This window comes from Mus caroli, chromosome 6, assembly GCF_900094665.2.
Source record: "Mus caroli chromosome 6, CAROLI_EIJ_v1.1, whole genome shotgun sequence".
NCBI lineage: Eukaryota > Metazoa > Chordata > Mammalia > Rodentia > Muridae > Mus > Mus caroli.
Window position 1 is genome coordinate 114660221 of NC_034575.1, and position 26614 is coordinate 114686834.

The 26614-nt window shown below is 40.4% G+C and overlaps 1 protein-coding gene across 1 annotated transcript in view; it reads right to left on the reverse strand.

The window, feature by feature from the left end:
• The window catches only part of Erc1 (ELKS/RAB6-interacting/CAST family member 1), a 277665-nt gene that overhangs the window by 47292 nt on the left and 203759 nt on the right, over window positions 1–26614 (reverse strand). Inside the window, exons 15-16 of the mRNA XM_029478247.1 lie at window positions 17338–17482; window positions 5944–6042 (exon numbers count right to left, since the gene is read on the reverse strand). Of these exons, the coding sequence (XP_029334107.1) occupies window positions 5944–6042; window positions 17338–17482 (244 nt within the window). The remainder of the gene's footprint in view (window positions 1–5943; window positions 6043–17337; window positions 17483–26614) is intronic.

Sequence of the window (26614 nt, forward strand, 5' to 3'; positions counted from 1 at the left end):
AAGCAAGCAAGCAAGCAAGCAGGCTGAGCAAGCCACAGTGAGCAAGCCAGTAAGTAGCACCCCTCGATACCCTCTACACCAGCTCCTGCCTTCATGTTCCTGCCCTGCTGGAATTCCTGCCCTCACTGCTTTGGATGTTTGTTATATGTAACTGTGAAAGAATAATGCCCCCCCCCCCAAGTTACTTTTGCTCATCATGTTTCATTACAGCAATATAACTCTAAGACAGTGTCCAACAGGTAAGGGAACAGTGTGGATACCCCACTAGAACAGAACCAAAGTAATGTCTAAAGCACTTGTTTTAAAAGCAGTGCTAATATTGGCATCATCTCTCATCCTAAGTTCTGAAACACAGTGTTCCAAATTATATTCTAAAAACTTGTTTTTCTGATACACATAACTCCATTTTTACACTTTAGTCATTTAAAGTCTACATAGCAACACTAACTTTTATGGCCTATGATAAAGACTTACTGCACCTGAGGGGCCTGACATCAGTTTAGACAAGTCAACTTCTTCAGGGTGAAGTCCCTGAAGAGCATGGGGCTAGTCTTGTCAGCAATGAGCCACAGGTTACATGAGGATACATTTTTGCCCTCAGATGCTCAGGTGACAGTCAGAAAGTATCTTTGAATTATATTCACTCTATTAGAGTTGGAATGCTTGCAGGAGCCAGATGTCAGGGTTTCTTTACAGCTTTCCTTTACATCTCCCATCTCCTGCATTTTTCTGATGTTCTGCTCTTTATAACAGTGATGCTGATATTAGCAGTACACTGGTTCAAAGTAATTTCTTGGTTTCAATGGAAATGCTCCCCTGGATTTTGTGAACTTTAGGAGATACACACACACACGTTATTTTATAATCATATCCATTTTATTTGTGTGCATATACATCTATTAAGGGTGAAGAGGTATTGTTCTGGATAACAGGAGTGCAAAAGCAAGTCACATTACTCATGGCTCCTATGTTCTATTGTCAAGGAAGAAGAAGGAAGGATAAAGTGAAGGNATAAAGAACAGCACAAACAAGCTAATTTAGACAGAAAAATCTGTCTTTGCTAGGGTTTCTGGTGCTGTGATGAAACACCTTGACCAAAAGCAAGTCGAAGAGTAGAGGGTTTATTTGGCTTACACTTACATATCACTCTTTATCATTGAGAGAAGTCAGAACATGAACTAAAACAGGGCAGGAACCCGGAGGCAGGAGCTGATACAGAGACCATGCAGTTGGTAGTGGTTCTACTTACTGGCTTGTTCCATCTGGTTTCATAGAACTGAGNCCACCAACATAAGGGTGGCCCCTGCACCCCACTGATACCACTGAAGAGAATGCCTTACAACTCCATCTGTATGTAGGCATTTTCTAAGTTGAGGTTTCCTTTTCTCTGATGGCCCTAGCTTGTGTTTAGTTGACATAAAACTGCCTGTCTTCGTTTTGGTGCTCTCACCGGGGTGGCCAAGGTGGTCAGATTTGTACTACTGTTTGGAGTCCTATGTTGGCAANCATGTCATTGCTACTGACGGAATGTATTCTTTTACAGAAAATGCCACTGACTATATATCTGTTAGAGGAAATTCCTTAACAAAATTCAAAGTGTCTTCTTTTAACTATTATTACTGTGCATGTGGATGCATGCATATGTGTGTGTGTGTGTTTCACACATACCATGGTTCACATATGGATGTCAGTAGACAAGTTTGTGGAGTTAGTTTTCTCCCTCTGACACATGTGGGGTTAGAGAGATAGAATTTAGGTTGTCATGCTTGTTTAGCAAGTATCTTTACCCACTGAGCAATCTTGCTAGCCTACAAGTTGTTTTCCTAAAGGAAAATATTCCTCAACATACATGACATCAAACATTCAGTAAAAAAAAAAAAAAAATGTATCTTGGTTACCACTTAAGAACATCTACTAATGTTCACACAACTTCAAATCTCCCCAGCCCTCCAGTCTTATCTCTGAAATAAACACAGTACTTAGATGGTATTTCTAATAATAGCAACTANCAGTCACTGAAAACTATTCTTCTCAGAATAAGCTCGAAATTAATGAGTTCCACAGCAAGAAAACAGTAATAGCCTTGCATAAAGTACAGTGCTTAAGGATGTGAGACACTTCTGACAGCATCCTACATTAACACAAAGCACTGATAAACAACTAGGTAAGTACAGAAACTCCTACAGAGAGGTGACCTTACTGGCCCTCGGCCAGAGTTAAGTGGTGGTGTCCAGATCCAGGCTGTGGAGTCTAGGTCCATGTCTCACAATGACTCTACTTCTTACGGCACTGTCTCTCAGAGTGGAGCGAGCACACCAGTCAGCAGGTGCTGCTGTAAGACTCAGCAAAGACTGCTCAGAGCCTGCACTCGGAACCTCAGGCTCTGCAGCCCCCAGCCTGGCCCAGCTTACAACTTTTAGCTCCTCCCAATTCATTATTTATGGCTTCTACTTTAGACTCAATCTTCGTCAGTGAGTGGTGGCTTATAAAATGCTTTAGACAAAACATTAAGTTCTTAAGTTGGTAGGAAAACATAAAATTCAAATTCAAAATTTTGTTAAGAAAAATCCATTCTCTGTAGAGACAAGAAAGCAATAAAATACAGGAAAGAAAGAAGCCAAGACTTCTGCAGTGCTTTAGGGATTGCTCATACAACTCTTGATTTTGTTTTTGAGACAGGGTCTTGCTATGTAGCTCAAGATGGTCTTGAATTCATAATCTTTCAGCCTCAGATTTCTAAGTGCTGGTATTACAGGCACACACCACAACCCCAGCCTTTATTAGTGGTTTTTTTTTTTTTTTTTTTTTTTGGTTAGGTAAAATGTTTTACCATATAAAGTCTGTGGCAGAGTTTAGAAAGTATGAAGCACTGTATTATAAACCAACAGTTCCAGTCAGCTAGCTGCAATGACCATGAGAGCCACCGACAGCATCTGGCACGTTAGTGCAGGGTTGTTAGTGCAAGAGCAGGAAGTTTGGTATAGACCTGCTCCATCAGAGCAGCAAACCTGGAAATGTAGACTCCAGACTCAGGACATGGCTTGTGCATTTCTTATCATTGACTAGGAAAAGGGCTGTGAGTGAAACAATTCATGTATATGAGGGGCACTCTTCCTGCTTGCCACAAGCCAAGAAGCTACCTTGTCCTGCCAAAAAAAGAAAAAACCAAAACCAAAAAAAAAAAAAAAAAAAAAAAAAAAAAAAAAAAAAAAAAAAAAAAAAAAAAAAAAAAAAACCCAACAACAAAAACACCCCACCAAAACACCGGAGAAGGCAGAATCATTCATTTACAAATGACTGCTAAACTATAGCTACTGTGTGGCCCCTACGTGCCTCATGGTAACAAATATATGCCCCTGCAGTGTGCAAATGAACAACCAGGACACAGATGTCCTTTGGTTTTTAGCTTTTTCTGATGTGCAGCACGCTTTCTGGTTGCTACTGTACATTTCCCACCTGCTGCTAAAAGTCATACAGAACCCCGGCCACTGAAAGACTTACCTTTTATCCTTTTTGGCTGTGTTCAATATTCAGAGGTTGATATGTTTGCATTTTTAAATCAGTTTAACATCAAGACACAGACATTTCAGGGAGAGCAGACTCCAAAGGAGTGAGGTCAACAAAAGCATGGGCAGTGTGTCCAGCGGATGCAAGGACCAGTACGTGTGAGCTTAGTAGTCACAATTATCACTTTCCAAGAAACTGATTTCCTTAGACAAACCTCAAGGGCATCAGATCAAAGGAAGACATAGCCACAGCTGCACTGTGTTTTCCAGCCAAATCGCCTGTAAAGGAGAATCTAGACAGTGTCCTGGCAGCTGTTGAACACGGCAGCAGTGGAAGAAAAGAAATTTAAAACATACCCTCCATCTTTATTCCCTTGTTCCAACTTTTTTTAAATTGATATTTTAAAACTAATGTCAAAGCCCCAGGAGATCCTAGGGACTGGCCCTCAGAATTCTGTGTATTCTCTTTAAGTAGGTAGGAACATGAGAGGGTATAGTTCGGAGCACAGCTTTTTAAAAAACAAATATNAATCAGACTGTATATTTATAATTACCATAAAGTATATTTTAAACATAGGCTAATAGCAACATAGCTGTTTGTCTACCCCTCAATCCCATCAATTCGTGGTGAGTTATTAAACAGGACACTGTAAAATCATCAGAGATAGGATGATTTATAAATAAAATCATTAATTTTTGTTATATGCCCTGGAAGTTCTGTCAAAATGTACAGAAAGAAATTATAAATGTGACTAATAACACACAAAAAGAAAAAAAGACACAAAATCCAAACCCCACTATGTCAAAAACACAGCAATCCACACAAGAGTCATGTGAAAATAAAGGATCAGAGAGCACACTGGGGAGTTCATGACTGTACAGAGAAGATGTGAAGTGAGCACGGAGAATGAAACATGAAAACAAGCGAAAATCATTCCCATAATTAAGGAAAGCTGTTTCTCACCGTTCTGAACAAAATGGCTGAACTAAGAGCATCTGATTGGCTATGCCCATATACCCTCCTCCTCATCCTACGGGGAGAGATGACAAGGGAACAATGCCCCAGGGCAGCATGGGAATGAAAAAGAGTTGGTTAGTATTAAAACAAAGACATAAACATAATGTAGCAGAAAAGAAGTTCTTGGCCGTTTGTACATTAGGTTCTAGCTGTCTAAAGTACAAATTAGTAATGAGTTTATGGTCCATGTCTAGTCCCCTCCTTTCCCAGAGCTGCTGTAGCGTTCTCAAGTCAGAGCTCTTCTGTAGGGTTTGCTGGTTGCCCTTTTCCATCTCTGTCTGCCCTTCCCACAGCCTATCACCTCTACAGCATACCCAGCTTGCTGCATGGGAAAGATCGGACATGCTTCATGCAGAGGCTAGACAGTCTTAATCCAGTAGCAGGAAGCAGGCAGAGCAGTGGTTTATAGGTGGGGACACCAGGCAGATGGGTTTCCATTTGATGTAAGGCTGATTCTGTTTCGCTTCTATAGTACTAGGTGTGTCTCAGCTGCCTTAGTAAAGGCCATCTTATAGGACCATTCCTTCTGACTCTCAGATTAACATTCCGGATACCAATTGCTACTTTCACCTATATGTTTCTATGGCTTCTTCTAAGACAATGCCCCAGCTGTCACTTCGTGGAGATCGTTAGCAGGGGAGTTTCCTTGACTTTGCAGTAATATGGTTGTAATTACTTGGCTATTATTTTTCCCCTTAGTTTTGCACTTTTATACATTTTAAGACTGGGTGTGACAGAGATGTTGAAACTGATTTTGGGCACAGAGATATGAAATAATCTGCCCAATCCCCATGAATAGGAATTCATCACATTCAAGATCTTGGGAGGGCTTTTTTTTCTCCTTTCAAAAATGTGCAATTCAGTATAATTTTCTTCAGTGTCGTGACTGTCTCTTCTGCACTAGTAGCAAGCTGAAAGCAATGTCTCTTGAAAATGTCATGCTGAAAGGGTATACCAGGAAACGAAAGGAAGAAATTAAATTTCATCTATCACAGTACTCAAAAAATATTTAATTTTTTTCTGGTCCTAGAGATTCAAATTAGAGCCTTGATAAGCTACTGACCACTGAGGGAAATCCCAGCCTGTAGCTGTACCTTTAACGGATGATGTACAGAGACTAAATACTTTGCAATTCAACAAGAATTAATTTCTGTTCTGAGCCATGCCTGCACTTGAGCAGTCTTGCTTTCCTAAAACGGAACCAATTCTTTAATAAGAAAAGTAGGACTCACTCAGTTTTTTCTCATCTCAAGGCAATTACTTTTAAGATGTTCAGAATCATGAATTTCCTATATTGAACTTATTTGAGGAAAAGCTAAGATTCTTCTAATTTATAACCTAGAATTTGCAATGTTACCACAACATACGTGGATATAAGTGATCCTTTTAAAAAGATGAGACACTCAAGCATGGTCTTACCTGGTCTGGGGAGGGTTTATGGTTCGTCTGATTGGATCGGGAGGATCTGAAGTGGTCATCCTCATAGTTGTCAGCCATTAATTTCATTCGATTTTGTGTCTAAAAAGAAATTCATAGTTTAAATTGAGATAAATTCTCCATGATACACCGTAGAGCAACAAGCACCTTAAAGACGTTCATGAGTATGAAAACAGTCCCATCCACAATCAAATCAACTAAACACAGACTTTGGGAGGATACTGCCAAGGGTTTAGTCAAAGCAATTCAAANACTGAAGCTCTAACCCCAATGTCACTGCTTCTAGAGACAAGGTCTTTAGGAATGAATTCAGACTCAGTGAAGTCGAAGGATTAACTCCTACCTTGTGGCTGTAGCTGTTCCGAGAGCAAATGAGTCAAAGAACTCCTCCATGTGAACACAGAGAAGATAGCCCTGGTGAGGAGTGCTCCCACCAGGAAAGGAGTCAGCCGACTTTACCTTGGACCTCCAGACCTTTATACTGTGAGCAAACAGATAAACTACTATTTCAGCCACCTACTCTATGGTATTTGTTGTGGTCACTTGAGCTAAAACAGGTAGGTAACTTTGTGCAGGGAAGACAACAGTCTCAAAGCAAGCCCTTTATATACTACATTTTTTATACTGATAATTAAGGCTAGGTTGTACTATAAATGATATTCTGTAACATTAATATTTTAGTTTATATTTAGGTAGGAGTCATTTCCATGTTATCTAAGAAACTACTTATTATTTTAAACAGCTCATTCAGTTTTAGGTAGATTTTATATAAATATTATGACTAAGTATTTGGGAAGAAGTTATTACTTATAAATTAAATAACAGATGATCTAGAAAAATCTTAGAGAATTAAAAAGTGTGTAACTTACTACAGAAGGTACATGTATAAAATTTAACAGCAACTAATAAATAATTTAGGTTTAAAAAATAACAAATGTTCCAAAGGCCTTTTTGACCCTCTATCTTCACTACAAAGGTGGCTGACTGTGGGCAGCTGGTAGATGAGTGCCCTATAACCATCTTAGGATCACTTATTTGAGTCAGAATATTCAAAAGTAATGTATGGTTCACAATAAAATATCGCTCAAATAAAGCTTTAAAGCATCAAAAGTCATATCGTATGGTTTTTAAGTGTTTACCATGAACACAATCTGAAGAATAACGTTAAAGATCCCCCATTACTCCTTTTATGAGTGACAATCANTAACAATATTAAGACATTTTAAGTGGTTTAAATGAGATGTCCTCCATAGGCTCAGGTATTTGAACACTTGGTCTCCAGCTGGAGGTCCTATTGGGGGAAGTTTAGTAGGCACAGCCTTGCTGGGGTGGACACTGCCTACTTCCAGTTAACTCTCTGCTCTTTGTTTAAGGTAACAAAAGTGATCTGTCAGCTTCCTGTTCCTGCTGCCATGCTCACCCGACATAATGGGCTCTTATCCCGCTGGAATGTAGGCCAAAATAAACTTCCTCCATAAACTGCTTTTGGCCNTGGTCTGTTACACAGCAATGGGCGGGAACAAATGCACCAAGTACTCCATTCCGCCCCCTGCTGGTAGTGAAGTTGTAAGAGGGAGCACTCTTCTGACTCACCCTCACCTGGTACCTATTTCTATATACGTGGTACTTTAAACTCCACTCTACCCTGCAGGGTACTGTTAACTCTGGGAGGAAATACTGTTTCAATTTTCCAGCCATCTGGCTTTGTCAAAATTTGACTGCTTATCTCCAACACATTTCATGGTGAAGTAAAAGCATTTTGATTATTTCCAAAAAAAAAAAAAAAAAAAAAAAAAAAAAAAAAAAGTAAAAGAGATATCCAGTGAATGACACCTAGGGGCAAGAACTTCAGGGCCGAATTGGCTTAGTTTAAATTCTACTTCCATATACTAGTCATCTATCCTTAGGCATGTTATGAGGTAAATTCTGAACCTCAATTTCCCTGTCTTTAAAATGGGGGTAGATCATGGATTTTGACTAAAAGATTGTATAGTACCGGTTGGTTAATTAAACTAATAGAATAAAAGCATTTAGAAAGGGGCATAGTTTAAATTCAGCACCTAATAACTCTTTAGGATTATTAATCTGATAATGATAAACATTAATTTTCACGGTCTCACTCCTAATTTTTTCTGGTCGTATAGAATAGATTGCTTATCCTTATCCTGTATTGTTGAACACTCAGGTTCTTTATATTTTAATCTAACACATGTATGTCAGTTTGTCCTTCTAGTGTATGGCAGAAAGAGAATATATATCAACAAACTGAGATACTAAATTTTTGTTTTCTAGAATGCCTTCTGGTGACCTCTCACATAGTCGGAATGTTTGTTTCTGCTCGAAGTTCACATATTGAAACCTTACCACAAGTGCTGAAAAGACAGAGGTGAGAGTTTTTAAGTCTTAAGTTAGTCTTCTTCTAAAGGTGGCTAAGGGGAGCACCCATCCATTTTGCCACATGAGCAGACATTGAGAAGGAACACACGGCAAAGCAGAGCAAGCACTCCATTGATGCTAACTGTTGAAGCCCTAGCTTAGGTTTCCATTCTTTTGTTGTTTATGAATTACAGTTGAAGAAAGCAACCACAAAGTGGGGGAGTGGGAGGCTGGGAAGGAAAGGAGATGTGGGAGTGGAGAGGGGAACATAATTGGGTATTGGGTGGGGGGGGGGATGACTGAAATCACTGAGGGCCAGCAAAAAGAATGGAAACATGCAACCTCGGGAGGTAGGAGGTTGGGGGGAACCCTCCAGAATGCACCAGAGACCTGGAGGTGAGAGACTTTCGGGACTCAAAGAGAAGGACCTTAGATGAAATACCCAACATTGGGGAGAGGGAACTTATAAAGCCCACCTCCAGCAGAAAGACAGGGAATCAGTGAGGGATGGGGTTGCCATCCCACAGTTATAACTCTGACCCATAATTGTTTCTGTCTGAAAGAACTGCATGGATGGAAATGGAGAGGAGCCTGAGGAAAAGAAAGTCCAGTGACAGGCCCAAAGTGGGATCCAGTTCAAGGGGAGGCCCCAAGACCTGAGACTATTATAGANGCTATGGAACACTCACAAAAAGGGANCTATCATGACTGCCCTCCGAAAGACCCAACAAGCAGCTGAAAGAGTCAGAGACAAATATTTGCACCCAAGCAATGGACAGAAGCTGCTGTGGTTGAATTAGGGGAAAGCTGGAAGAAACTAAGGAGGAGGGTGACTCTGTAGGAGGACCAGCAATCTCAATTGACCTGGACCATTGAGATCTCTCTGATACTGGAACACCAACCAGGCAGCATACACCAGCTGATATGAGGCCCCCAACACACATACAGCAGAGGACTGCTAGGTTTGTGTTTAGTCAGAGAAGATGCACCTAACCTTTAAGAGACTGGAGTTCCCAGAGAGTTTAGAGGTCTGGTGGGGTGAGGGTAGGCGNTGGGGACATCCTTCTGGAGACAGGGAAGCAGGGAGGAGGTATGGGATGTGGTATGGAGGTAGACCGGGAGGGGAATAAAATCTGGAGTTTAAAATAAATAAATGAAAAGAAAAAAAAATAAAAAGAAGAAGATACTTCGCTTGAACATACTAGGATAATGCTAGTAAGCCTGCAAGGCAGAAGACAAGGAAGGACAAGAAGCAACAACAAAGTNACACCTAAAGAATGACCAAAGCATCTGGATATCACCATGTGCTCAGGAATGTCTGTGTTGATTTTACTGTGAATGTGGGCAAGGATTAGATTCCCAAAACATGTTTGGCCATGTAAGGGACAACATAACATGGCTCCTGCCCCTGGAACAAAGCCAGCTGAGAGTAGGCCTCCATAAGTGTTGATGGTTGCTGTGGCATAAGGCTTGTTTNTATAGTAATGTGCATATTTTCATGTTCCTCCTTCAAGGAAGGTCCTCTCTGCCAAGGTAAATGNTCATCAGAGATGACACAAGACCAGGAGGCAAGGGTGTGGCTAGTGTCTCAGCAAAATGGTAAATGCTGAGACCTTCAGGATAGCCCTCAAGGCTGTGGGAAAGAACTCTGAAAACATGAGTTCAAGAGTACATAATTTCTCAAGTATGCAAAATATAAGGATACAATATGAATTGTATTAAGGAGCTTCGAAGACCTAAAATAACAGAGGCAGCTATATTATGAGCCANCTTGTCAGAAAAACACAAAGGCAGGCAGATAAAAGGCAGGACATTCCTGAGTTCAAGATCAGCCTGGGACAGAGCTAGTTTGGGACTAGGTATGTTGGAAATGGTAATCTCAGGGCAGGATCCCACCCTGATAGCTCATTGTCTGTGCTTACAAAGGCAGTCAGATCTGTGAATTCATTTTTAATGTTAAAAAAATGTGCTTGCAGTCTTCTTCTAAAAAATCAGGGGGCTGGCTGGGTTCATGGGATGCAGATTTATGGGCTAATCAAAAGGGAACCTGGGTGGATGACGGAGTTGGTATGTAAATAAAAGGCTGGACTTTTGATCTGCAAGAGATGAGCTATCCAGAGAGTTCTTTAGAATTGTAAGATAGAGCTGTCTTGAGAGAGTTTTTTGGAAAGCTGCCTCAAGCAGAACATTAGCTTTTAATCCACGATTTGACTCTGAGTTGTTCTTTTCTCCACCCCCAGATACTCCTTCCTCAGAACCCCTTTCCAAGAAGATGAGGCTGGTTCTTGGCAAACAGGAGCCAATCTTTTGTACCTGATCTAGGACATGTTTAAAATTAAAAGCAATCTGAATAAAGCATACACTAATCCATTTCTAAGGCAGAGAAGCATTTCAAGTGCTTTTGGGGATGAGTGTATAAGCACAAGAAGCTGACCTGAGTAGAAAGAGCAAGGATCATACACTTGACCCATGTGACAGAAGATACAGCATTTACTTCTTCATTCCTAAAAGACATGAGTGTGATCAAGGTCTGTTAGAAATCTGATGCAAGCCTGTTCCGTGCACAGTCAGGGTGGCCTCTCGCAGACATGAGACGCAAAGCAGCACACACTCAACTCCTCAGGAGCAGCTCTTATGTGATGTGCTTCTTGAGGTAAGATAAGAATGCAAGGGGATAAGCACTTCACTGTCATGGAAAGGATTTTATACCAGATGTCTTCTCTCTTCAACCCTGTCACAGGATAGATGAAATCTAGTTCTAGCAGCACAAAGAATAACATTGCTTTGAAGAGAGAAAAGGAANGAAGGAACAAGTAAAGGAAGGAACTAGCAACTTTATTTAAAGCCATAAATGCATACCTACATACTTGTGAGAAAAAAGAAGTTCAGTATTAATTCTATTAACCTTTTGTTCTAAGAGTCACATGGTAATGCCTAAATAAGGCATTGCAGAAACTATTTCATAGAAAAATACTCAAGCCAAGAAAGAAGACATAATAGAAAAAGAATAGAAATAAGCCTGGTGTTTTAAAGGAAAAGGTTGAAATCTCTTATTCTTAATAGTAAACTATGAGATATCATATGCTCTGTTTACCAGACTAAAAGATGTATCAACTCCTTCAGAGAGTCCCGAGGGGCATCAAATGAATGACTGTTCAAATAACCATGCTTTGACAGAGAGGAAAGTGACAGCCACAGTAATTCTCCAAATGAGACTATGTGGTCTACCTTCTACCTTCTCCCATGTTTCTCCTCTGTGGTGATACTTACATCAGGGTATGATGCCAACTTTGTTGCCAGGAAGAACACTGTGAGCCCCTTGCTTCCTCAAGTCTCACCTTTCATCTACTAAAAAAAATCATTTTTCTTCAAGCTGTNCAGTCTAGATTTTCAGCTACTCTTGGCTCCTTATTNCCCATGTGTANTGGAAATGGAATCACAAAGTCTTGTTGACTCTGTTTTCNAATTTCCCTCACTAATTACACAGTTCACCTTTGTGACCACTGGTNTGTTGTCGTACTGGTTCTCTATGTGNCTTACAGTCACTGACCTTCAATAGAAAATCAGGTCTTAAAATGGGGTGTTGTGGCATGTGCTATAATCCTAGTGCTGTGAAAGGTGGAAGCAGGAGGATTAGCTGAGTGCATTACAGTGCTTGCTACAAAGTCTGATGAGCTGAGTTTGATCCTCAGNAACCACATGGTAGAAGAAGAGAACTATCTGACTCCTATCCTGAGAACATTATGTTCTTCCCTTCACATCTNTAACTCTAGTTCAGACATTTTCTTTTGGTTTCCAAGTACTAGGCACACAAGTAGTGCACAAATATGCATGCAGACAAAACACCCATACACATAAAATAATAATAAAAAAGTTCAGATTTCTTTTTTTCCATGCCAGCACTTAGATCGAAGTTGGTCAGAGAAAGTGTTAATGTCTCTAGGACCAGAAGAGGAAGAAGGAAGAAGTCACAGGCTCTCTAGTAAGCTAAGGATATAGACCTGGCCATCAGCCTGACTGCAACTTATAAAGGACCCTAAATGAAATAATTTTTGAAATAATTTTGAATTCTTGAAATAATAATTGTGTGAAGTTGAGGGGATTTTTATAGAGTAGAAGGTGTGTAATTGATGCTGGTAACTGGTACAATGGTATATGGTAACAGAAACTGAAGATCTAGGAGTAACTTTGGAACTGGGCAGTAGGCATATCTACTCAANCTGGAAAGGAGAGCATTGGTGAAAACCCATATTAGTGAAACACAGGCTCCTTAAAGGAGGCNGCCAAGGGATTCCATAGTGATATATGGAGATATTCCTCACCCTATTCAAGAACTTCAGCAACAGCATCACATGCAGTCATGTTCAAAATTTAGGAATTTACTTAAATGAACTGAATGTCTNTGTTAAGGAGTCACCAACCACAACACTGACACAGTGGCTCTGTTTCTTCTCACTACTTCCAGCAAATGTGAAAGAAAGTACAAGAACATGGCCTCTCATAAGTGAAAATGAAAATAAAATTATTTATACGTGTGTGTATGTGTGTATTAAAATAACACTGAAAGTGGAAAATGAGACCAACATACCATGAAAGATATTCTTTTCATCCATAAATTTTAAAAAATTGTTTTCTGTGGTGTATAACTGTTATTTGGTATCAGGGGACATTGGTTCTAATCTCTTAAGACTTCCTCCTCCATGAATCCCAAAGTGTAAGGACATCTAAGTCCTTTATATAAAAATTGTATAGTATATGCATATAACCTATGCATAGTCTCATATATACTTTATGTCCATAGAAATAACTAGTATTCTTTAGGAAATAATGACAAGAAAAAATTTATATATATATAAATAATGACAAGAAAAATGTATATAAATACATGTATACAAATANATGCTGGTTTTTAAATTTTGAATTAAGTTGGCTTTCTAAATTCACAGACTCCTGTCTGTTGATTAACAATCAGTGGATCAAAAATACTGGAAAAGACTTTCCTTGTCATCATTTCTGAAATAACGAAGAATGAGGGTAAGTCAGGATTCTACATTATGTCTGAAGCTTTAAAGGCTTAGTCTCCATTATTTTTATTGGCAAAAGACTCCCATTCCAAATTTAATTCATAATGAAAGGCTTTAAACCTGTAACTAGTTTACAGAAAGCTCTATTTTCTTGGCTGGCTAGAAAGATTTTTCATCCAACGTTATTAATTTTTTCATTGTAGAGAAAGAAAATTAATTAAAAATCAGCGACGTTAAAGTTTGGTTCATATTAGATCTTCAGTGTTTTGTCTTTTTTCATATACAGTTTTACTTGTGTTTCAAAGAGAACTCTCTATGTACTACAGAAAGCCAACAGTAAACTGGATAGGTAAGGATCTACATATTTATCATGCTGCAACTTAGTGGCCTTAAAAGTTGTTCCATATTAAAAACCTAGCCCAAAACGCACGGCATAGGAGGTGAAAAGTCCTAGTGGGGAACCTACTACTGTTGTTTTGATAAGTGGAAATGTTGTCCGACTGCCTTCTAAGTATTTACATTTATAGCTTTAAAGTTGCTCCCAACCTTGTCCAGAGAAGTCTCCTTCTGTAGTGGGCAGCAGTTAGTGNAGAGACTCTTAACTGCTCAACACTGGGATTATGCGCCCACTCAGTGCTCAGCCCTAAATGTGACATCTCCATCATCCCATCAAGGCTCAGGGAACTTGTGGAGAGGAGGCAAAAAGAATGTAAGAGTCAATGATGAGTGAGAACGCCATGAAGGCCTGTTGAAGACATGGCATGGCTGTCACACTCATGGGTTCACTGAACTGAGGTGACGAGCACATGAACAAACTGACAACAGCCAGCATCCCAAGAGACAGCACTAAGTAGACTCCATGGAATCAGGAGACAGGAAGTTATGAGGAGAGTATGTAGGGGAATCTTTTGGTAGATTATGATCAAGATACACTATATGTATAAAATTGTTAAGGAATAAATCACAGTCTTAAAAAAAACAGTTGCCTCAATGGGTAGGGTCAAGGTCTCAGACCAAGAAGTTTTGTTTTTTTTTTTTTTTTAAAAGTGCATCTGATAAGCCCCCAAACAATTTTAACAAAGTTCTTCTCAAAACTTAAGAAATCAAACAAGGGCTGGAGAGATGGCTCAGCGGTTAAGAGCACTGACTGCTCTTCCGAAGTTCCTGAGTTCAAATCCCAGCAACCACATAGTGGCTCACAACCACCCGTAATGAGATCTGATGCCCTCTTCTGGTGTGTCTGAAGACAGCTACAGTGTACTTACATATAACAATAAATAAATCTATTTTAAAAAAATCAAACAAAAATACATGGCATTATTTCTATCTATTTATCTATCTATCTCAGTAGATTTACAACTCTTAGTAGAATCTTCAAGATAGGAAAGAGGACAAACATTTTACACAAGTAAAATAATCTGCACTTGGCTAGGAAAGAGCTAATACTCAAACTACATGTTCTCTGATGGAAGCAGATNAACACATGCACACCAAAAGCAAAGCTGGAGTAAATGGGGGTGTTCCGTACCCACACACCTCAATTCCTAACAAAAGGGATGCAACCACCCCAGCAAGGACTCTCTTCTGTACCATGAACAACACAGGCTTACACTAGTCAGAGAGCTGCTATGAGAGACAGACAAAAGGAAAATGATACAGTTTGCTCCAAGGTGGCCCCACAGTCTATGAAAGAAAAGTGCAAAGTCAAAATAAAAAACCACATTCTACCCATGAGCAGAGAGTTAAATATGCTAAGTGAAGGTGTCAAGAGAGTGGTATACATTTGAGGGCAGACAGCTTGTTTATACATGGAATATGGACAGAGCACTGGTAACTGTCACTGTGGGAACGAGTATTCCAGCAGGATTCAGGAGACATTTGAAAGTATGTACAAATGTTAGTTTTCAGATAAGTGATGTTTGCGAGGTCTACTAGAATCCAAGATGCTTCAAATCAAAGTTTCGGCCTATCTCAAGGCCTAAATCAGTGACTGTCAAGAGTAACTGGCTTTATATAGTGAAGCAGTAAACAAGAGTGAAGGTAGCCAATAAAGTGTCATGTGTCCTCCCAGGGAGACTAAAACCTGGCAACTACATAATGGACAGAACCACATAGAAGAATTACTTAAAGTATTACTTGGGAGCCTGTGATATGGCTCAGTGGGTAAAGATACTTGCTACGAAGCCTGCTAAGCCAAGTTCCATTTCTAGAAAANACTCCTGCAAGTTGTCCTCTAGCCTCTAAATGCACACTGTGACATGTGTGCCCAACAAAATACAAAAATAATGAATGTAAACTGATGGGCATTTCCTCCANTTGCATAGAAATACTTGGAAACAATCAAATACCCCTTTACAGTAAGAACTTGGAGATAAGGAAATAACGTGGTACTGAAGATTAAACAGGTAAAATACAACACAATAGGAAACTAGGAAAATGCTCAACTGTAGAGTGTAGACCCCACCCTGACCCTGTGNCAGTCACCTGGGTATAATCCCAGGGGACACCCTGATTAAGACTGTGTACGGAGAAAGGTAACGCTCAGCCTTTAACAGTGACAGAAGCATCAGTGAGACCAGGAATAGGCTCTGGTCACCTGAGCAGGATGCCAACAGGGAGTAACTAACAGCATTAGGATCTGACAGTCAGCTAGCTCCCGGGCACTTCTGCGCATATACACTGCAGCTTTGCACTTAAGTACTAGTCTTCTCAAGAAGATCTCAGTCCTCTGAAGAAGCTAATTCATCTTCACATTCCACAATAGTTATTTATAGTTGAGGAAATGAAGCATGGCTATAGCGTGGCTCATGAAGTCCTTTCATTATGAGTAGATGCACTATTTACAGCCCTGTGGACCCACTTAACTTATATATCCCCAACCCATTCATTTATTCTTAAATTCTTAGTCTGTAGTTCTACTGCACGCTNTGGAACTTGACAGTTGTTTACAATAATGAAACAAACTATTTACAGGATTTGAAAATGAGATTTGCTAAGTAACCTGATAGGATGTAAAAAAAAAAAGTAATAAAAAATGTTCTTGCTCAGATGTTTAGTATAAGTGGAAGGAAATATGCCTGTCAGACNNGATGACCTGAAAACTCCTGTGTGATGAAATATCAAGAATGCTGGATAAAACAAATTATCTTGTAATGCAAGTTTTCAGGAGAGGTCTTGATATATAGTTAGCATTTACTAATACTTGGGTCAGTGATGTTAAATAAATTCAGATGAGAGTCTAGAAAGATCTGTTGACAGTAAAGAGTGTGATACAGGGAAGAGAGGGGTGCTAAGAAGTCTGAGAGTTGGCTTAGCAAGCCATAGAGTGGAAGCTGATTCTGATCTGGCAGCATAGGCTGGAGGAAAGCTAGGATTCTACTGATCTCTGACACTTGCGGCTAATCTGTTCTGAGTCCATTAATGCTCTGATTTGACCACCAGTGAAACAGAATTGTTAGAAACTATGACAAAAATGTTTTNGATACATCTGGATATACTGGTGCATATTTCTAATCCCAGCACTGGGTAAGTTTAGGCAGGGGGACTGTCATGAATTCAAGGCCAGCCTAGGTTCCAAAATGAGTACTGGGTCAGCCAGACCTACATAGCAAGACCTGTCTCAACAAAATGAAAGCAAACTGAATCCCCCAAAGTTGCAAATACAGAGGAAGTAAATGTTCAACATAGTAAGTAGTCAAGTGTGAGTATGAATAAAAGACTGACCAGTGTGACTTTATAATGTTTTTTAAAAACCTTGAGACCTGTAAGGTCTCCCTAGTCCAATTGAGAATTCTGTGAGTTTTTTTTAGATATAGCCAGAGACCTGTTATGTGTCTAATTATGAAAATATTTTGTATTTAATATCTGTCACGAAACACAGGGTACTAAAACATCTTTGAAATGGCAGACATGTCTGAGAGGGCAGAGGACTGGGCCTCTTCGGCCAGTCTCCGCTGTCCTTGGGCACACCCAATACCTGCTGTTTGAGCTGCTGCACCAGGCGGTCCTTTTCCCGTTTCAGTGCAGCCACTTCTTCTTGGGTCTTTTTCTTTGAGGAGGAAAGCTCTAGAAGAGCTATGTTAGCATCCTTTTCGCTAATAGCAGCCAGAAGAGCTTCTTGCCTGAAAGGGGAAGAAAAAAAACCACATGAGCACTGAAACATTTTTTTTGTAGTTCTACAAAGAAAAATCCGGAGAACAAAGGAAAATAACTGAGTTTTATATCATTTTACGGGGTGGCAGGAAGTTCATACCATGTGATTTAGTTCAACATTGTTCACTTGACAAAGAGCATGAAGGAGCCAAGTACTGAGTAGAACTTAAAGTTGGGAACTATAAAAACCACAGCATAGGACAGCTTCTTAACTCTGTCAGGATTGGGGTAAAAAGTACATAAACACTCTCTGCCTGCCTGCCTGCCTGTCTGTCTGTCTGTCTGTCTCTGCAGGAGTATGTGTGATGTGTGGCCTGATTTCCTTGATGGAATCTGGCTTCTGAGTGTGACCAATGTCTTAAAGGGATGGTTTCATAGTCTGATACATAGTACTCATCAGCAGGAGGAATTAAGTAGTTAAAGCATATATGTGACAAAATTGTACCAACTAACTCTNTATTTTTCAAATTTAGCTACAACTCTATGTAGGAACTCTTTTTATTTTATATTTTTATTTTTTAATTAAAAAGTAAAATAAGGCCAGGAGTGGTGACACTTGTCTTTAATAATCCTAGCACTCGAGGGGCAGAGTCAAGCCAANCTCTGAATTCGAGACCCACCTGGTCTACATAGTAAGTCCCAAGCAAGCAAGGGCCACACAGTGAGATCGTCTCAAAAACAGAGTCTGTTCTCTCTGTTCATGTGGAGTTTTGGGTATGAAAACCATTTTTTCTATTAAAGGTAATTTGCCCACCCAGGGCCAATAATCCATAAATCTCCCCTAGCTTTTATTCAAATCTTAACCCTTACTTCTATCCTTCATGCTGATTCTTTTAAAACTAACTAACAGCAAAGACTGTGAGGCTGGACCTCAGCCAACGGAGAAAAGAAAACAGTCCCTACCTGTGTTAGAATACAAATCAAGGCAACTTCCTGTCCTGGTGGGGGCTAGCTTGGTTTGAGTCTTGCTGCACTATTTTTACAGAAGGAACTGCCTTGCCAAGCTACGTCTGCTTTGTTATTGTGTTCCTTTGTGGGGCATGGAGATTATTCTTTCTTTCTTTTTCTTTGTTTGCAACANGGGATCTGAACTCAGGTTGTCAGGCTTGGGTACAAATGCCTTCACCTACTGTACTGAACCATGTTGTCACAGTCCTCATTTGCTAACTTCAAGAAGTGGACTTAGAAACATAGCCATTTGTTCCTAGNGCATGCTGAATATCAGTAAATGTTTGATCTTATTAATGCAAATAAATTTAGGGGTGTGACTTATTGGTAATGATCTATATATGTACCTTGAAACAATAAGTTANATGTCTCAGATTACCAGTGGTTTAGTTACGGGCAGATATTGGGGTTCAGTGGATACCCANTGGGATTTCTTATAATGAGGAACTGGATCAGGGACACAGGAAAGTGGTAGAAGCAGCTACAGTTTATCAAGAAAGAAAACATTTCTAAAAATGGAAGTAGGCCAGAGCTGGTGAAAAGGGATGAGNCTCAATGGCAAGCTTTACACCAAGCATTGAAGCTTTTATAGTCTTGGATTTTGGGATCATTTACATATAATAAACTTATTCTGTGCTTGGCGTTACATGTCCGCTTTTATGATGAGAGCTTTCAGTTTCTCTGTGCAAACTTTAATACTGTGCTAATTCTGACCTCACTTTTCACCCTACTCTTTACCACAGTCTGCTAAGTATTCTAGTCTATGTACAAAAAGTAAAGATCAAGGAGGTACATGAAAGGAACTCACACATAAACAGAATGAACTGGGTGAAGAAACTGTCTACAGGCCCAAACCCATCTTCCCTAGGTCATCTCTCATGGAAGGGGACAGATCTGAGTTACTACATGAAGTAGCTATTAGGTTTTGACCCAGGAAATGCTGAATCTGAGAGAGCACTGCTGAAGCTTAACTTTGCTTCTGACTTTTGTTAAGATAATTGGGCTTCAATTGCAGTCATACGGAAAAGTTTAGTGAAGCCACAAACTGGAAGACTATCANTTAAATATTCTGAGATTTAATTTTGGATGAGTAGATTTACTAAACTCTGAACGAGTAATACTAACAAATGTGAGCCACAGACCAGCTTACAATATGAAAATAAAAACTCGTTTAACTAGTTTGTTTTTGTTGCTGGAAGAGAAGAGAAGATCCTCATGGATCCTAGTATCACGTTCAGCTGTCTCAACACTGTGGAACTCAGAAAATGGCAGGTGGCTTATACATCCAGGATCTAGTTAGCACCAAAGCAATCAAGATGGTCTAAATACATCAGCTCATCATTTGAAACACATATTTTAAGTGGTNAAATGCCCTCATAGCTGAAGGAGTTCAAGTTGGTTCAACTGTGTACTGTACACTTCCTATTGTTTGTCATCAGGGTCCTTTCNGGACATAAGATGTGGAATGAGAAGCATGCACTCTCAGTGAGAGTGCCGCATGTCTGTGCACTGATTGTAAGAGTCACAGTTGGTATTAGCCAAAAAGGAAATGAGGAATTAATATAAGCAATATAATTATATAGCACCATCAGTATCTTTATTAGATACAAATTCAAAGATGACAGNGATTTGAGTTTTGTATTATGAAAAATGCTCATGGGGGGGGGGCAAGTCTGCTGACCTGAGCTTGATGGTGGAAGGAGAGAACTGACTACCGTAGAAGGAGAGAGATGTCTAGTCTCTGGCCTCTACACTGTGCATGTGTGCACGTACACATACTCACGAGGGGGTAATAAAAAAAGAAGAACAGCACAGTGTGAAAAGGTGAAATTATTCCACATTGTTGAAGTGTTTTGATCGAGTTCCAATTCTTACATAAACGGTATGCTTGGACAGTTAGGGATAGAGACAGTATTGTTCTCTTGGTTATGTTATAATTTTAATAAATTTGCAATGGATACTATTAATGCCCAAAGAAAACATGCATAAGGCTCTGAAGCCTCTCTTGCTTTTCACCGGGATCCACTCCAGATGCTGCTCAGGTCACACCTGAGCGAGTGGTGTCTCTCCCCATCCTGACAGCTGATTCTGCAGACAGACTCTAGGCTAGCACATTCCAAGCTATAAGTTACCCAACTCCTAAACACCTAATATAATAGATGCATACTAACCAAATGGGTGCCTTTTCCTCATGTTCCCCACACCCTAAAGGTGACACATTCTTTCCTCAGAATGTAAGAAACAATCCCCTCCCATTGCCATCTGGGAATCAGAGACTGCCTGACTTGCAAGCATTTACTATGGACCCATCAACCCCTTGGCATACAAGCTCTCCCTTTCCTGTAAGAAGGCAACCTCACTTTGTCCTTTGGGCCTCAGCTTTCCTCAGGACCCTTGCCATGCCTGTCTTGTTAATAACTCTTGTAATAAACCAAGCTCTTATTTACATGAACAATCTGCCTCGGGGTTCTCACTTTGCGCTCTCGTTATGTTTTAGATGTTATATAGTGAAGCACAGCAATACACATCTACTGCTTTGCTATAGCGAGTACCTCTGCTGTATGCATTCCCAAGGTTTTCANGTATTTAGCAATGGTTAAAACTACCTGGAACTACCAAGCCTTTACTTGGGTTCCTTGCAAGATCTGGTAGGACAAAAGCCCTATGCTCAGGCCTAGCATGGAGAGTCACACTTATCATCTATGTCCCACAGCTCTCCCTTTACTAGTCCTGGGGAGGCAGGAGAGATGTCTTGGCTCCTCACAGCTGACTGTTGCTGAATAAAGTCTCTTTTGCAAGCTTGTCCTTTTGCTAGTACACATACTGGGTATGGAGCAAACTGGATCTCTTTGGGTGAACTGCCTTGAAAACACTGTGGAGCGTCTCCCTCTTCTTTGCTCATGGAGAGTGACCTCAGGGCCTTGAGTTCCACCACTGAGTTAAATCCTTTGAAGAGGTTTAAGACAAGGAAGGATGTGTAAGCCACAGCAACGGCTTTAAACTTGGTGGGATCACCCTTGCTGCTCTCCTGGAACATCTGACAGGAAGGACTNATTACACTGTGAGCTGGCTATTAGGTGCTTGTTAGACCCACTGTGAAAAAGTTGAAACTTGTTTAAAATGTTGTGTTTTCAGAGGCAAAAAAATCAGAATGAAACAAAAAAGTTAGGTTGTGAAAGAAACTGGGTTTAGTTGTCTATTGAAAACAGTCTTTGTAAGAAGATACTTTTTGATAAAAGTAGTATTTTTCTGATGAAAACAGAGACACAGAAAAGAATATAAAAAAAGTCAGAAGTGATCATTTCTTGGAAAAGATACAGAAGTCAGAAGTTGACCACAACAGAGTGCTTCCAACTAGAGGCAGCCCCCAGATGGAGTCCTGCTAGCACAAGCAGCCTCACTGTTTGCCTGGAGAGCCCCAAGAGAGCAACTAGGAAGATGCAAGGGAGGACCCCCGGAGGGTCGGGTCGGAGGACAAGATGTCAGCGCACTTCCTGCCCAGTCACTCTCCCTATTCTGAGTCAGTTCCTCAGTTAACAAACAAACACCCCACCCCGTCAACCGTGGATACAAACATTTCAGTGGTTAGCAACCCCTATTTCCTGAGTAAGTTGCAGCAGAAAGGCAAGTCATTAAAGTGGCTAGTCACTCTGTCCCTGGTGCTGTAAACTACACCAGCTGAACTTGCTCTTTGACCTGCATAGACTAATGGAATCAAGATGTGCACTACTGTGGCATGTGAGCTCCAGGAAATAGAAAGACCTCCCCTCTGTTCCTTTCCCCATTCTGGGCAAATTTCAGAAACCAGAGACAAATATCAAAGGCAAAGAAAGCTGAGCATCCTTTGATGTTTTCGGNATCTTTAACACANTGGCCTTCCAGCACCAGTAAGTAAGAAACTGCAACCANGACTGAAACAGNGACTTGGCGGGAGTGCTAAGCATGTGTGTGTTCCATAGAAGCACACTGAAGTACACGGGACATGAATTAAGGAGCATAACCAACAATGTTTACCATTCCCTCCTTGTCCAAGTATGAATTCCAAGTTGGATAGCTGCAGAATTATATACAATATGCTCCACAATCCTGAAAGCTTTTGGGGAAAAGATCAGATGAAAGAAGGAGGCCAGTGGCTTTAGCATGCTAATACCATGGGTGAAGAGGCATAGTTTAGTTGTCAACAATCCATATTAAATAGGAAATCCACATTCTCTTATTAATGGATTACATGCACTTTGATTTTGTTGCCTTATTATTTAACTCACTAGCTATCCAGAGATTATAGGCGATTTCTGGGATATCTGTTTTGTTCTTCTATCNCATGCCCTGAAGATGTCCACTCAACTATAATTTCCTCCCTTCTCTGCAGAGGTCTCAGTGTATGCAAGACACATTAACCTGATTAACCTTTGTGAAAGGCACAAAGGGGCTGCTGGAGGTAAACCTGATCTCTCAGAAANTGAACCATGTGTTCTGTTCTTTTATTTAGATAGTAGGAAATACCCTGGATGTAAAACGTCAGCACTAACTCAGTATTTCCCTCACCATCCTTTTCCCCCATCATGTTAATAGAGGCACCCACTCCTGGGTCCCTAGACTGACAGTACCTGCATAATCCAATTGTACTTTGCATCATATGGCCAATACTGAGCATAGCTCTTTTCTTCTAATTTTTTACTCAATGCACAGCTTTATATGGGGATTGCCATTTCTGAACCACCACCATCCATTTATTTGGTGTCCCCTGTATTCTAAAGTTCCATTTCCCATCATTACATACTATCCTGATTCTTCAAAGCCAATTTCTTGGGTCTCTCAGCACATGGCATACCTGGCACATGCATATTCAGGACCACCTCTGGCTTTTCGGCCCACATCTTTCTTGCAGACTTTCAGTGCCCCTCTCCTTAGTGGCTGTAGAACCCTCTCTACCTGCATCATGCCTAGTCAGTCTCTGCCAGGGTCTATGCCTCCACTGCCTGCTACTTCCTTCCTTGTCAGCATCTCCTTTGAGCACTTACTTCACCTGGATGATGAAGAAAGGTATTTTATAAATAACCTTCAATTCTTTTATACATTCAAGGTCAGCTTCCCCAAGTATGATACATTGTGGCTTATGTTATTTTTTTCTCTAGCAATTAGTTACAACATAACTTTTAAATTGTAATAAAATGTTTATAACATCTCTTTTAATGATTTATTTTTAATTATGTGTATACTTTATGTGTCTATATGTGGGTGTATGCACTTGAGTTCAGGTACCTGTAGAAACCTGAAGGGAATGTTGAATNCCTGGGAACTAGAGTTACAAGCAGTTGTGAACTAGTCCTCTGCAGGAGTAGTATACATTCTTAACCACTGAGCCACCTCTCCAGTCCCACTTAGAAACATCTGAACTGTTGTCTGAGGTTCAGTGGTACTGAATGCATCCATACAATTGTGCCACCAATCTCTACCAGGACTCTGAATCTTGAAAAAGTGAAACTACCCACGGAATAATACTTCACCAACTCTCTGCCCCATTCTCCTTTCTTAGTAAGTTTGGCTCCTCTGGGNATTTTAGGAAAGTAGAATCATTCAGTAATTATCTTTTGTATTTGTAACTAGTTTATTTCACCTAGCAGAATGTTTTTAAGATGTATTTACATTATAGCATGTATCAGCATCTTTTTTGTCAACATTGAAAACATGTATCCACCACTAACCCATCTTTCTCTCACAGACACTTGAGGCACTTATGCTTTTTAGATATTGTTAATGGTGATGAAACACTTAATTTTTAAGTATCTTCATTCTAGAATCTCAGCTCATGGTCCAGAAAGCCAACAGCTTTTAAAGACTGTTAATTTTCTGCTTTGCACATAGCTAAACTGTTCATAATTTTTTCTTTTAGTTAGTGTTATGCTTATCCAGTCTACTCTACAAATGATGAGTTTTANGCCAGTCTTCCATATTCTGTTTAAACTGATAGAATACAGGTCCTGCAAAGGCATAGCCTTTGCTTTGTTTACTCATGTACTCAAGTACCAAGAACAATGCTGAGTGGTAGACTCATAATAAATATACACCTTGACATCAGCCTCTAATTCCACTGACATTCTTGCCTGCTGAGGTAACTTCCTAACGATTCCAGCATCTCTACTTACTTTGAGGCTCCCAACCCTCAACTCTGTGGAGCAGTTATCACACATAGCAGTAGTAATCTGTATTCCATGACTAAACTACCTTGTATAAAAGTACATGAACTCAATTCTGGAATTAATGAAAGCTTCAATTTATTAGTATACAGAGATATTTGCTTAACAATTAATTTAGAAAAAGTTATTAACTTTTCTTCTTTTGTGAAATACAGCTACTTATTCTTTAAGTAAGGTAAGTTTAAAGAAAATTCATTGTTATATAAAACATTTATTTGAAAAAAAAGTTATACTAAAGGTGCTTACAAAGTTTTCACTAAAATCAGCTTCAAAGCCTCTCTCTCTCTCTCTCTCTCTCTCTCTCTCTGTGTGTGTGTGTGTGTGTGTGTGTGTGTGTCTGTGTGTGTGTGTAGACAGATTTTTCTCTGTGTAATAAGAACTGGCTGTCCTAGACTTGATTTGTAGGCCAGGCTGGCCTTGAACTCAGAGAGATCTTTTTCTCTGTGTAATAAGAACTGGCTGTCCTAGACTTGATTTGTAGGCCAGGCTGGCCCTGAACTCAGAGAGATCTGCCTGCCTCTCTCTCCCAAGTACTGGGATGAGAGGCATGCACAACCATGCCTGGCCTATTTATTATATTCTCTGCCCCCCCCTTTTCAAGATGCTCTTTTTTATTAAAAAATATTATTATTTACTTTTTTATGATTCAGACTTTATTTCCTCTCTGCCCCCTTTCCATGAGGATGTCCCCACCCCCCTCACCCCTACCCTCTAAACTCCTTGGGGCCACCAGTCTCTTGAGGGTTAGGTGCCTCATCTCTGACTGAACACAGACCGGAAGTCCTCTGTTGTATGTGTGTTGGGGGCCTAATATCAGCTGATGTATGCTGCCTGTTTGGTGGTCCAGTGTTTGAGAGATCTCGGGGGTCCAGATTGAGACTGCTGGTCCTCCTACTGAATCCCCTTTCTCCTCAGCTTCTTTCACCCTTTCCCTAATTCAACCACAGGGGTCAGCTGCTTCTGTCCATTGGTTGGGTGCAAATATCTGCACCTGACTCTTTCAGCTGCTTGTTGGGTCTTCTGGAGTGTGATCATGCTAGGTCGCTTTTTGTGAGCACTCCATAGCCTCAGTAATAGTGTCAGGCCCTGGGACTTCCCCTTGAGCTCTTTCAGCCTGTCGCTGGACCTTCTTTTCCTCAGGCTCCTCTCCATTTCCATCCCTGTAGTTCTTTTTATGGGTCAGAGTTGTAAGTGTGGGATGCCCCCCTCCCAGTTTGATGCCCAGTCTTCCTGCTGGAGGTGGGCTCTATAAATTCCCTAGCCCTACTGATGGGCATTTCATCTAAGGTCCTTCCCTTTGAGTACTGAGAGTCTCTCACTTCTGGTCTCTGGTACATTCTGGAGGGTCCCCCCAACCTCCTATCTCCTGAGGTTGCCTATTTTATTCTTTTTGCTGGCTCTCAGGGCTTCAGTCCTTTTCCCTCACCTAATACCAGATCATATTCCCTTCTTCCCCTCACTACCCCTACCCCATCCACTTTCCCTCCCAGGTCTCTCCCTCCCTCCCCACTTGTGATTGTTTTCTTCTCCCTCCCAAGTGGGACTGTAGAGTCCTAACTTGGGCACTTCAGCTTCTTGACCTTTTTGAGTTCTGTGGACTGTATATTGGGTATTCTGTATTTTTTGGGGCGGGGGGCTAATATCCACTTATTAGTGAGTACACACCATGCATGTTCTTTTGGGTCTGAGTTACCTCACTCAGAATATTTTCTAGTTCCATCCATTTGACTGCAAAACTCAGGATGTCCTCATTATTAATAGCTGAACAGAATTCCATTGTGTAAATGAACCACATTTTCTGTATCCATTCTTCTGTCATGGGACATCTGGGTTGTTTCCAGCTTCTGGCTATCACAAATAAGGCCACTATGAACATAGTGGAAGACATGCCCCTGTGGCAAGGTGGGACATCTTTTTTTCCCAAGAATGGTATGGCTGGGTCTTCAGGTAGATCTA